The sequence below is a fragment of the Populus trichocarpa genome, chromosome 7, assembly GCF_000002775.5.
Source record: "Populus trichocarpa isolate Nisqually-1 chromosome 7, P.trichocarpa_v4.1, whole genome shotgun sequence".
Lineage (NCBI taxonomy): Eukaryota > Viridiplantae > Streptophyta > Magnoliopsida > Malpighiales > Salicaceae > Populus > Populus trichocarpa.
Window position 1 is genome coordinate 5,858,407 of NC_037291.2, and position 11,718 is coordinate 5,870,124.

The following is an 11,718-nucleotide window of genomic DNA, read 5'->3' on the forward strand; positions in this document are numbered from 1 at the left end:
ATCCTCATACCTCTCGTGTTTCACACTATTAAAGTTTTTCACTATAATATGCTCACTTCATTTTTTCCACTCATATCGTGTCCTTTTAGAATTGAAATTCAACACAACCAGATAGAACAACTTAGTAGCGCAAACCAAATATAAATTTTGACTCAAGAAGAAATGAATATATGAAAACAAGAAAGTACAAAATTACAATTATGATTTCACGAGTAGCAAACAAATTCGTATGAAATATAGATATTTTTTAAGACACAAAATAAATCAAATGTGAAACCAATGAAAAATGACTTTATTAAGCTCTAAATATCCTAACTTTAGGATAATGATTAGGTTAATTTCAATAGTGGCAAGACATGATTTCATATCTTGACACAAATATGACTCGTTATGCAATTTAAATAACCAAAATCGAAACTGGAAAAAAAGAGTCCAAATAACCCTAAACTTAATATTTTGATGTTATGGTACCCAAACCCCCTAAAAAATATCAGTTTAAAAGTGTTATCAATGAGTTTTGATTCAATCCTCCTTGCATCTGTGTTTTATGGCCAAAACTAAAACTTTTATCTTTTAACATCTTATCTTCTTCTTCTTCTTCTTTTGAATTTGTGTTACTAGTATGTAGTGATAGCAACAAAACAATGAATACTTTTTTTTTTTTTACTTTTATAACAAATGTACTAATTTAAAAGAGTAGGAGGTTGGAAAACACAAATAAATTAATACGCGAAATAAGAAAAATGAAATTTTAAAAGGATATAATCTGGTTTTTAAATCTAAACTTTGATACCAACTTATACAAACCTCATGGATATAAAGATCCAGAAACTCATAAGTAAGATTGACATAATCCTAGAAAGTCAAAAAATAGATTTAAAAGAGAACCTTGATAAAAAAAAATAAGCATATATCAGAGAACCAAAAGTATTAAGATTGATTTGGAACTATTGATTATAAAGAATCAGGAACACAAAGTATATGAAGAACACCACAAAGTCAGTTATACTTTGATAAGTTTGATTGTTTTTTATTTAAACAAAGAAAAATGTGTTGTGCTAAACAAAACACTAATATCATTGAGATTCAAATACAACCTTATGTAATTTCACATATAATAACCCTAAGTGATCTAATTTTGGATTGTAAACCAAAAGCCCAAACTATAATCTAGCTAAGACATGTCTAAAGCTTAAAACAAGTCTTAAATAATGACTATTAAGTTGTCATAAACCCAATTTATATCAAAGCCCCAAACTAAAATTAATAAGTCCTAAAAACTACTAAAAGAACAAGAAAAACCTAAATAATAATGAAGTTCAACATAATTAAATTAAATCAACCCAAAACAATATAGTCCCTGTATAAAATCTTCTTATAGCCAAAATCTTCATAAACCCTCACGCAGTTTAACATTTGTTAATAAAGAGAGAGAGAGAATTTTTTTTTAATTTTAGACATTAATGCAAACACACTTTTAACCAAATGTTTTACCAACCATGTGTTTTCTTCCAACAAAACTACACCATAACTATAGCCACTAATGTTGTCAAAAAAACGAGTTGACTCTTAAAATCTTATGATTTTACGAGTCAACATGTATATATGTGTCAAATCGGATTAAAATTTAAAAACTAGTAAAATCGGTTAAACTCGTTCAAACTCGGTAAAATCGGATCGATTTTACGAGTTTGAAAAACATATAAAATTGTGCATTCTGGTAACATGTACCTTAACATTTTCATTGTTTTAAATTTATATCTTGCAAAACTTGTGCAATTTGATAATCAAGGGCTTGATTTTGACTATAATTATTATAATTTTTTTAATAATACAAGTTATTTGTGGATTTCATTTTCTTAAAATTAAAATACCTATTCATTCTTCACAAATTTTTATGTATTATTAACATATCAATTGATATATTACTCTGTTTTAGCTGACAAATATATAGAATAGAAGTTGTAAATTGACATGCTTGACCCAGAGTAATTAATGTTAAATGATCCATCAAAATTTGAAGAGACTCGTTTATTGTAAATGACGAAGTAAGTGGGTTGATTTATCTAAGAAGTAGAGAAATCAATGTGAATAAAATAAAGGTCTTTGAACTTTTCTATTGTTTATTTTTATTTTTATTTTAATTATGTTACATTATTAATTACAACTTGATTAAAATTGTTAATATATAATTAATTAAAATATTTTACTTATAATTTTATAATTTTATTATTTAAGTTTATTGTTGGAGTTTATATTATATATTTTATGTACATGTAAAAAAAAAAAAAAAACGTCACAATAATAGCCTTTCATTAACGACAAACTAAGGATTAAGAAGTTAACCACGAGCTTTGACTTAATTTTAAAAGCTGAAATATCGTCTTTCACTGGTACTACCCAGATTGACGTCATTTCTGGGTCTTGCTCAAGTAATAATGTTTCGAACATTTAAACCAATGAGGAACTGACACGACGGCAACGTGAATAATAGCGATCACACTTTAATCCCAGTGTCCCCTTTCACAAGTAAACTCTGTTTCCTCTCCTATCTCTCTGCTGTTCTCATAAACCGAAACGACGAGTAGCCCTCCCTCTCTCCCGCCGTAACCATGGTTCTCGAGGTAACCCTCGAAGAAAAACCCAAAATATCTCTCAAATCAAACCAATTAAGGATTCTTAGTTATTGTCATTAATTTCAAATGTTTAATTACAGGCAACAATGATTTGTATCGATAATTCAGAGTGGATGCGAAATGGTGATTACTCTCCGTCAAGATTTCAAGCTCTATCAGATGCTGTTAATCTCATTTGTGGAGCTCAAACTCAGGTCTCCTTTTCTCACTTCAAAAGTTCTAAGCTTAACGATATAATTAAGAATTCTTGAGCTTTTTAGTAGGTTATTTTTTGTGGGTTTATGTAGAAAAATCTTGACTTCAGTAGTTATGGCATATCCAGAAAGTATTAACACCAGTAGTAACTCTAGTAGCTGATTTTCTTGGGGGGTTTAAGTGAGGATTCCAAGGTTTCTGTTAGTTGTTCTTTTGGGGGTTTAAGAGGATTCCAAGGTTTCTGCCAGTTGTTCTTTTGGGGGTGTAAGAGGATTTCAAGATTTGTGTTAATGTTGCTTAACTTGTTTTGAAAATATGGTTTTCGGGTTTGAAAAAGGAATTTGTTTTTTTTTTTTTTTTTGCTGATTTATTTTTATGTGATTGGAGCTAGTGTGTGTGATCTTTGCGGTTTAAGAAAGATTTTTGAATGGATGTGTTGGGTTTATGTTTTGCAGTCGAATCCAGAGAACACGGTTGGAATTCTTACAATGGCTGGAAAAGGGGTTCGTGTTTTGGTTACACCTACTAGTGACCTTGGCAAGATCTTAGCTTGCATGCATGGTTAGTTTATATCTGCTTGAATTTGCTTGGATAAGGTCGTTATTAGTTAATTTTGTGCTACTAGTTAGTGTTTTGGTATCAAATTTAGTGCTTATTATAGGTAATGAGAAACTACATCAAGAAATACCTGAAGTATTGTATATTACACGGCTCTTTTGCAAGTGTGGATCAAGTATTCTAATTAGGCAGATAATAAACGTTGAGCTTGGGTGGACAAAATTTGTTTCCTAGAATCAATCCCCTTATTAGTCAAGGATTTTTTATATGGTTACTTCCGAAGATGTGATTCATGAAGGCTTAATGGGGTAGGAGGGAACTCCTCAATTATTTTAGGTTCGGATCAAGAGAATAAGCATGCTCTTAGTCATAGACATATAATCATCTCATCTTACAGTAATTCAATGTTGATTTTTGCACAATTGACATGCATGAAACCATATTTTTGCCACTGATGAGGCCAACTGCTCAGCTAATGGCAAGAGTGGGTGCTGAGGACAAATAAGGGGAGACATATACTTTGTTGGCGTTTTGTTTTTTGTTTTTCTTCATCTTACCTCCTGCATCATATATTTGCTCCTCTCTGGTGCCCACCTTTTTACCTTGAAGGATGAATGGTTGAGGCTGTTTGCTTAAGGTAACCTTGTGAAGTGCAGTAGTGACTCATGTTTGTAGCTGAGAACACACAGTTTTATAGGACTAGCACAAAGCTTTCTTTGACCTGGTGGCAGTATTTTGTTGTCAGTTCATTCTACTCTCATGTACACTCTAACTGATTGGTGTTTCTCCTAGAAGTAATTTCTGAAGTATTGATTCTCTGTTATCCTTTACTTGGATATCATTGTTTAAATTCATCCAAACATGTCAGGGTTTTTTTTAAAAAAAAAATTGAAGGAAGCTTGAAGTAAATATTTATGATCAGGTAAAAAGATCCAAAGGACTTGGCTAAGATATTGGAAAAAACATTTTACATGGTTATATGTGCCCATTGATATGATCATAGTTGTAAGAGTTGTAAGAATTAAGACACCAAAATTAGTCTGGAGACAATGCTAAAACCTGTTTAGGACCTTGGTGCCCTAGTAAATGCCAAAAGTACATCCCACATACAATATCTTTTACTTGGTCATTTTTGAAGTTTCTAATACAAATCTTTCAGCTGAATAGTTTCATGAGTATCACTTTCAGTTTTTCCATCTTAATGTCTAGAGCTATATTGAACCATATGTTCTCTCAATTTAGGTCTAGAAATAGGTGGTGAGGTGAACTTGGTTGCTGGTATACAGGTGGCTCAATTGGCTCTCAAGCATCGTCAAAATAAAAAGCAGCAACAAAGGATTATTGTCTTTGTTGGAAGGTATGTTTCCTAGTGCCTTCTGGTGTCTCTCGCAATCCATTATTTTCCAGTGTTCACAATATTATCAATACAAAATTGGTCTTTACAGTCCCATCAAACATGACAAGAAGGTATTGGAGATGATTGGAAGAAAGTTGAAAAAGAATAATGTAGCACTTGATATTGTTGATTTCGGTGAAGAAGGTGATGGGAAGGCAGAGAAACTGGAAGCACTTCTTGCTGCTGTGAACAGTAATGACACCAGCCATATTGTTCATGTCCCCCCTGGTCCAAGTGCTCTTTCTGATGTGCTTATAAAGTAAGGATTCAATCTTCCTTGCTTCTTTTTTTGTTCAATGTCAAGTAAACTTACATTATTGTCCACACGGCAACAATGATCGACTCATTGTTTGTCTGATTAGTGTTTTTTTCCTCCTTGTTGAATGTCAGTACACCTATCTTCACTGGGGATGGGGAAGGTGGGAGTGGTTTTGCTGCTGCAGCAGCAGCTGCTGCCGCTGATGGTGTCTCTGGTTTTGAGTTTGGGGTGGATCCCAATCTTGATCCTGAACTGGCGCTTGCTCTTAGAGTTTCAATGGAAGAGGAGAGGGCCAGGCAAGAAGCAGCTGCTAAAACGGCAGCAGAGGAGGCTGCTAAACAAGAAAAAGCAAGGGAACAACCATCTAGCTCACAGGATGCAACAATGACTGAAAATAACAGTGTCCCAGCTCCTGATGCTTACAATAAAAAAAATGAGTTAATGGTTGGTGTGATTTTTTCTCTCAACCTTTAATGCTGATTACTTCTGATTGCGGTGTTGAGCACTTGATTTATGCACTTGTTACTTCGATGTGCTTGTTAGTCAATGGCTTTGATTATACATGGTTTCTAAACTACTGCTTGCGTCATTTTATTCTGGCATCTTCCTATCTGACTTGACATGTGGGGCTCTTCTTGAATCCATGACCTATCAGACTAAGCTTACGCGGGGCTCTTTGAATTCTTAATTTATTAAACTTGTTACCTTCTGGATAAACGTGTATTAAACTTGTTAACTCTGGATAAACATGTGATGCAGGAGGAATTTTAGGGGAAGTTATTTGTTTCCTTAAATATTTTTATTTCTATGTAGTTTAGGAAAATATTTTCCTTTATGGTGTTTTTATTCTTCCTATTTAGTTTAGGAATTTTATTTTCCTTAGATATTTTTTTCTTATTGAGTTTAGGTCTAGAACTAGTATAAATAGGGTTGTTTAGTTTGTATTTCAGGGGATTGCTAATAAAATTTTGAATTAGGATTTGTATGTGGTGACACCATTCGGCATAATTCTGTGTTGCTTGTCTTCGCTCTTTCTTGTGTTGTTTTTTGTGCATCAATATGATGATTGTAAATGGAGGAGAGCTTTACATTTCTTATGGTCTTGTATTGTTGCAAGAACAGATGGGAGTGCTGCTTCTTTCTTGTTAAAATCTGGTCGTAACTCAATGTCTTCCTATCATTTCTTTGGTTGTTTTTGCCATCTTTATTGCTTGCTGATGCTTGATTACTGGCATGGGCATAATCAACTTGCTCTATGTGCACTAACTTCTAATTGATAACAGGATGAGGAGAATTCTCTGCTACAACAGGCTCTTGCAATGTCGATGGATAGCCCTGGCTCTAGTCATGATGTGAGAGATATGGATATGTCTGAGGCAACCACAGATGACCCAAAGTTGGCACCAGGTGAGCCCTTGTACTCAATGGAGCAATTTTATTGTTTATGGATAGGTGGATGTATTTTCTGCTTTATTTATGGCAAGGAACTAGATGAAACTATTCAATGCTCAAATTTGTTTCTTTATTCATTCATGTTAAGTGCCTGGTCTCTGCTGCTTGCAGCTCTTCAATTACCTATGCAGGACAGTTCAAGGGATTCATCAAGCCAGATGGATATAAGTAAATTGTTGGCTAATCAATCTTTTGTGTCCTCCATCCTAGCATCAGTATGTCTTCTTCAATTTGCAAATTATTATTTTCATCTTTATCCAGCAACAAAATGGGAAAATATCTCAATTTGGTGATACCTAATTAGTTCATTGTTTCTGCAGCTTCCAGGCGTTGATCCAAACAATCCTTCAGTTAAAGATTTGCTTGCTTCCATGCAAAGCCAATCCAAGGTGAATTCATTGAACTTTCAGGTTAACATATTTTTATAACGACTTCAATGGGCAGCGTATACTCAGGCTAATTTGACAATTTCTCTGCTAAAAATCTTTTTTAATTACATGCTTCTACATTCATGAGCTTGTTAAATAATTCTACCCCTAGATCTCTATGTGCAGCAGTCTAGATACAACTCCATAAGGAATAGGGACTTAACTTGGAAACAGCTTCTAAATTTTCACCAGCCTTGTTAATAATGCAATTTCTAGAACCCAATTTATAGAATTATGGAAAAATGAAAATGTTATTCAACATACACTTGCTTTCCGTTTTCTAAGATTAAGGATGTACTGGCATGCTAATTGAGCTCTAAGGCAACCTAGTTCTGTTCTACATTGCTATTGAACTAGACCTTTTGCACGCAATTTGTTCATCTTAATCTTTTGCACTTAATCCAAACAATTTTTTCATCTTATCTAAACCTAAATTCAATCGATGTTTAGAGACATCATGCCAAGTTAAATTAATAATCCTTTTTTACTTGCAAAGCATGTTTTAGATGGCAAAGACAGAGAAAATAATACCCAACTTTATCTTGATGACTCAGATCCCCTCCTCTACGAAATTCCATCATATTATTTGAACTTATCTAAACTACCAGAAACTTAAGTTCAATCTGAGCTAGTAACATGTTGCAACAATCAATGGTGCGTGCTATCACGCTTTCCATACTCTACCATATAGACCAGGTGCTCTTCATCTTATTGCTTCCTAACCATACCAAGCCCAATCATCAGGGACAGCAGATGCAAGAAAACTTCTACCCAAACATCAAAGACCAGCCAGCAGATCCGACATTAAACGAAAGCAAAATTATTCAAACAATTGTCTGTTGTTAATATAAAGTAAGAGTTTTTTGTTATTTAGGAAGGCATGGTGGGCCTCTTACATAATGACATAAGTGTGTTTGATAATGCGATGCATAATGCTTTTCATAAGTATTTTTTAATTGAAAATATATCAAAATGATATTTTTTTTATTTTTAACATTACCATATCAAAATCATAAAATCACCTAAAAAAATCAATTTAATGCTATCTCAATTAAAAACCAATTTGAAAAGTATTTTATTAATGTGTGTTTGGTATTGTGGTGTAAGATATTTTTTAAAAGTACTTTTTGTATGGAAATATATTAAAATAATATTTTTTTAGATTTTTTTTATTTTTGATATTAGCAAATCAAAATCATTTAAAAACACTAAAAAAAAATTTCAATTAATGTTAAACTTTCAAAACACACTATAAAAAATGCAAATGCCAATTAGACTTTCAAATAAGTTGAACCATAAAAACAAACTCTCCTGCGCTATCACGCTAATTTTCTAAGAATCATGGAAGACGGAAAATAAACTGTGATCAAACACGTTCTTACACTTTTTTCTTTTTCATGTTTTCAAGATAAAACGTTGAGCTGGTAAATATGCTTTCCAAGTTTTTCTCCCCTGCAAAGCTTGATGGAAAAATCGCTTCTCTACGTAACATATTTTCCAATTAAATGTGATGATTTTCTAATAGCATGACTTGTCTTCTTTTGACTTTTCACCTGCCGTCCAAGTCTGACTGAAAAGTGTGATCAATATAGATTTGTTTCTTCCTCATTTAAAGTAAAAAATGTGATGACATTTTTATGATACCCATGTTTTCTAATAGCATTTGTATTTTTGTTTGCCCCATTTGTATGTTTTGTAGCCCCAAGAGAAGAAGGATGAAGACAAACAGCCAAAGGAGGAGAAGTGATATTTCTATATTGCTTTCTCATGCCAGGTTTTAGTCTCTGAATTTACCCATTTCAGGATCTGTTGTCAGCTTTCGGAGAGATGCTTCCATTCTTAAGGGCATTAAACCGGTCTATTAAAGCTTACCAGTCATCAAGCTTTCTAGCTGACTTTTGAAGGTCCGAAAGCCCTTTATTCTGGTTGTGTACATGCATGTTTTCATTATACGGTTTAATCTTGAGAGGGCACTAGAAGGACAGACATTATACGATGGCCAAAGAACATCGAAATGTTCTTTCTATTGTTTCATTATCCAAATGAAGGAAACTGTAATTTGTATCTGATTTTGTCTCTCTCTCTCTCTCTCTCTCTCTCTCACTCTCTCGCGCGCGCGCGCACACACTCTTTTTCTCTAGGGTTCCATTCTAATTGTCAGCATTGAGCGTTTCCATATGTTCTGTCTGAATGAAATTTGAAAAATGGTCTTGATTTATTATCAGTAATTTACTGTGATTCTAGACACTTCCTATTCATTGGAGCAGTGTTTTTACTCCTTTACTTTTATGGCAAAAATGATTATGCTTGCAATTAGGGGTACAATTATCTTTTTCTAAGAATGCATAATTATCTTTTTCTAAGGATTCATTGCAAAATTTATTGGAGACAAAATGATCTAGACATGGTTTTTTTGTTACAGTGTAATGACTGATTTGTCATTGAAAACAAGAAAAATTAGGCTTTAGGAAAGGGGTTTTTTTGTCTTTTGCAAAAACAAAAACAATGTGGTTACATTAATACCCTAGAAGGAGAAAATAAATAGCATGGGCAAAGGTGCTTCTCAGTTTTTTTTTTTATTTTTTTAAATAATAAAATTACAACATAACTATTTAACTTCGAAAAAATTAAGACTGCTAGAGAAGGTGTTTTTGTCTTTTTTATATGGTTTTGTTGTAATTCTCAAATGGAGTTAAGGATATTTGGGTATTTTAATATTCATAAATTATTGTTTAAATCTGGAGGTGGTTGATGTGTGCTTTGCACACACAAACAAGTGGGTGTTGTTCGTGATCTTTGAGTGGCACGTGCGATGCCCAAATTTCACCAAATACTACATTTTAGGGTGACATTTGATGCACCTCATCAACCCCATCACAATGGTGAGGATATGTTCGCAATCATGACACGGAGAAGTGCTGACCGCGAGTTTTTCTCTCCCTCCCTCTCGCCTCTCTCTCCTCCTAGAAAATCTTTCTAGCCATTGCAAAAAAAAAAAAAAAGTATGGCTATTTGTTTGTGAAGTTAAATTAGATTTTCATTCTTTTAATTACAATGTATTTAGTCTTGAATTGTTTATAATTAATTTTTTTTTTTAATTTCATTCCTTTACACTTGATTCTTTTATTAGATTTGGTCTTTATCTTTTTAATCGTGGTGTGTTCGGTCTTGAATCATTGATTGAATTACTTTGTCTTTAAATTTTATCATTTGACATTTTATTTTTGTATCAAATATAATCCTCACTTTTTTTTAATGTTATTTTAGTTGTTCTTATCCTTTTTTTGATTGAAATTGTTTTTCAATTTCATCTCTTATGATTTAGTTTTATTTTCTTTTTGTGTCAAATTTGGTTCTTTTTATTTAAAAATCTATATTTTTTAAACCATTTTTTTTAATTTGTTTTTTCAAGTTTATCTCTAATTATTTTGGTTGGATGGAGATTTTGCTTTGTTATTTTTTTAGATTTGCTTTTATGTTGTGATTCGGCCTCATGATTTGTGTTACAAGTTTTTAAGGTTGGACATGGTTGGCTTCAGTCATCTAAAAAAATTAAAAATTCATCCATCATCATTAAGCTTGTTGGAAATTGGTATTCTTTTTTATTATTCTTTTATGAATTTGATTTTTCTTTTTAATTTTTCTATTTAATTCAATATTTGATAATATTTAAGGTTTGACCATCAATATTTTAATTTCTAATTTTGATCCTTCATCTTTTTATCAAATTTTAATTTGTTTTCAATTTCATCATTAATACATAATCTTGATTTTATTTTTTAAGATTTGATCCTCATTCTCTTTGTTTTTATTTTTTTATTTTGAATTCATTTGTTAATTTGATTTGTTTTTAATTTTGCCATTAAATTTAGAATTTTTGTTTATCCTCTCAATTTTGTTTTTCAAATGAGGTCTTTATTTTCTCAATTGTATTTTTTTTAATCTTTTATTCTTTTTATTTCATCATTTGATATTTCATTTTATTGGTATTTGATCTCCTTGTTTTATCCCCATCGCTTCTACACCTTACCCCAGAGTCAATATGGGATAATTATGAGGTCATAGGTCGAGTAAGTTGACTCAAGTCAACCAAATCTTTTTATGTTATAAAAAAATCAAAATGATACCATTTTTGAAAAGAAAAAAAAGGAAAATAATCAACGAGTTTTAACTTTGTTTTGATTGGATTTTCCATGGATTAACCGAAACATGGTTCAACCCAAGGTTTTGACCATCTTACACTTGATTAATGCTCCCCAAATTTCTTTTCATGATCGTTATTTCCTTAAGTTTTCTTTTCAATCAAGTTTTTTCTATCTTATGATCCACGTGGAAGGTTTATCCGGATGACCCAGGTTTTTTCTAATGTCGTTTTTTTATCCTTTTTGATTTTTTTCCTTCAAAATTCAATTCTTTTTACAACTAAACTTTTTTTTCTTCTCTATTTTGCCTTATATTGGGTTATTATGTCCACTTGGTTCTTTTAGCGGGTTTTGACAACTTCACTTTGTTTTGCAGGTACTTTGTTTTTTAATATATTTTTTCATTGATTTTTTTTTTCTGATTTCATCCTTCTATACTTTTATACTAGGGGATTGATGATCATTATTTTCTTTAGCTCTCTTTCTAAAATATCAAGCCATGAATTTTTTTTTATTCTTTAAAATCCAATAGTAGCACTTGGACATCACCATCCAGTGGAATTCCTTAAAATGTTAGCAAGGCAAGAAATCAACATTTATCCCTCATTTTCTCCCCAAATGGATATTATTAGTTAGCAAATAAAGTTAATTG

At 32.0% G+C, this 11,718-nt stretch overlaps 1 protein-coding gene across 3 annotated transcripts; it reads left to right on the forward strand.

The window, feature by feature from the left end:
- The first annotated feature begins 2,470 nt into the window (after positions 1–2,470).
- LOC18101099 (26S proteasome non-ATPase regulatory subunit 4 homolog) lies at positions 2,471–8,991 on the forward strand. Of its 3 annotated transcripts, none has more exons than XM_006380543.3 (10): positions 2,471–2,624; positions 2,717–2,830; positions 3,287–3,392; positions 4,632–4,746; positions 4,835–5,044; positions 5,176–5,488; positions 6,328–6,451; positions 6,608–6,711; positions 6,817–6,885; positions 8,624–8,991. In XM_006380543.3, the coding sequence occupies exons 1-10, from the start codon at positions 2,613–2,615 to the stop codon at positions 8,669–8,671; spliced, it is 1,215 nt and encodes a 404-aa protein (XP_006380605.2). In that variant the 5' UTR covers positions 2,471–2,612; the 3' UTR covers positions 8,672–8,991. The 3 variants fall into 3 exon arrangements, with proteins under 3 accessions (XP_006380605.2, XP_052310738.1, XP_024460687.1); XM_052454778.1 differs by lacking the exon at positions 8,624–8,991 and adding an exon at positions 7,669–7,918; XM_024604919.2 differs by lacking the exons at positions 2,471–2,624; positions 2,717–2,830; positions 8,624–8,991 and adding an exon at positions 7,669–7,918 and having other exon boundaries at positions 4,676–4,746.
- The last annotated feature ends 2,727 nt before the right edge of the window (positions 8,992–11,718 follow it).

Coding starts and splice junctions, on each gene's coding strand:
- LOC18101099 (XM_052454778.1), top strand. Junction 5,489..6,327: donor ATAAAAAAAATGAGTTAATG/GTTGGTGTGATT, acceptor AATTGATAACAG/GATGAGGAGAATTCTCTGCT. Junction 6,452..6,607: donor TGACCCAAAGTTGGCACCAG/GTGAGCCCTTGT, acceptor TGCTGCTTGCAG/CTCTTCAATTACCTATGCAG.